Genomic DNA, 1,473 nt, shown 5'->3' on the forward strand with positions numbered 1-1,473 from the left:
TCAGTAGAAAAATAGGGAGGATGGGGCAGCAGCTGCAGTGATCATTTGAATTTGAAGAGCAACTCCAGAGGCCCTGTGTGTCCCTCAAACCATCCAGGTTCAAATCAGCATTTACTCATTTATTATGGATTTACATTGCTATAAGTGCATAGATATTATATTTCACCTGCGAGTTTTCATTAGTAAGAAGAGATTTGAATAGCATGAGATTTGATGTTCTTCCATGTGAAAAGATGAAAACAATAAACAAATAAGCCAAACAATTTCTTATCTCGCCTGTAGCTCCTATCAAAAATAAATTATTTGCTGTAGATTGAGGAGATGCCCCACTTTATGAGGACTCTCAACTCACGGGATGTAACAATGATCAAGCTGCCACATCCAATGAGTTGATCCCTTGAACTCCTTGGCAACAAAGCGTCTAACTGGTCTTCGTGACTAACATCATCCAAGACGATGAGAGCAGATTTAGATCTCAGGCGACCACCCAAAATATTCTTACCTTCCTCCAAGTTGTCAAAGACTAAATCTTTGCTTTTGAAACCAAAGTCGATCAGAAGCTTCTTCTGCTTCTTATGAATGGCACTTTTGCTTGCTGCATGCCGCACGTTAAATATAAAACTGGTGTCTCGGAATGAGAAGTAATTCCTGTTGTATGCCTCCTTTGCTAGAGTGGTTGTTCGTGTTAATTATCAAATTAGTCATCTTTCATTGTCCCACACGGCTGATTTCAGCAGAAACATTCGTCCACTGAATTCGTCGGCTCGGAGTGCATTTCCAAGAAAGAGGTTTTGACACACCACAATCAGAGGAGAGGTGAGAGAAATTAATTAGTTATTCCAACTACGATACCCCGTTGAAGGATTTTACCATACTGAGCCAGCTACATTAACTATCTCCTCGGCTCCAGAAAAAATAACTCTGAAATAAACTTTAATCTTACGAGTGAAATGAAAGATCAAGTGAATTTAGTAAATAAAAACCTCCATAGTACTAAATTGAATCTGCCCTCTCTCCGCCACCACAAAAAATACTGTTTTTTTGCACGCCATGATGACAGATACACCTTTTTGTAATCAAAATTAATATTGAAATTGCATTGCGGATAAAAAAAATTGAAAAGTAAGAATTGAAAACGACAAAAATAATTTAGGCAGTCCCGATCTGTATAGTTGATAATTGAATAGATTTAGTCAGTCTCGATCTCTAAAGTTGATGAGAGTGAGTCACAGAGAAAGACGACGTGTGAGGATATATTTAATAATGATGCGACTTTCTGCTTTTAATAATCTATTTAGAATAGAGAAGGTTGCTAATCTACCTGCTTAGCGTGATAAAATCCGTATTAAACGTGGGTCTGGGCTTTCATTCATCACACAGGGCCACGTCATTCTTAGTTGACTGCCGTTTACTCACCCATTTTCAAATAGTTTTACACAAAAATAATATTATTTTGTTGGACTGTTGGGCCCT

General features: G+C 37.9%; 1 protein-coding gene across 1 annotated transcript; it reads right to left on the minus strand.

The window, feature by feature from the left end:
- Positions 1-1,052, minus strand: LOC149572312 (disease resistance protein Roq1-like). The gene is made up of 3 exons (XM_089815812.1): positions 995-1,052; positions 353-667; positions 1-83 (listed from the first exon to the last, which is right to left on the minus strand). Exons 1-3 carry the CDS (start codon positions 1,050-1,052, stop codon positions 1-3), a joined length of 456 nt encoding a protein of 151 aa, XP_089671938.1.
- Between the last annotated feature and the right edge of the window lie 421 nt (positions 1,053-1,473).

The sequence above is a fragment of the Cupressus sempervirens genome, chromosome 2, assembly GCF_028749045.1.
Source record: "Cupressus sempervirens isolate cs-2001-9-10 chromosome 2, ASM2874904v1, whole genome shotgun sequence".
In the NCBI taxonomy this organism is placed as follows: Eukaryota; Viridiplantae; Streptophyta; class Pinopsida; order Cupressales; family Cupressaceae; genus Cupressus; species Cupressus sempervirens.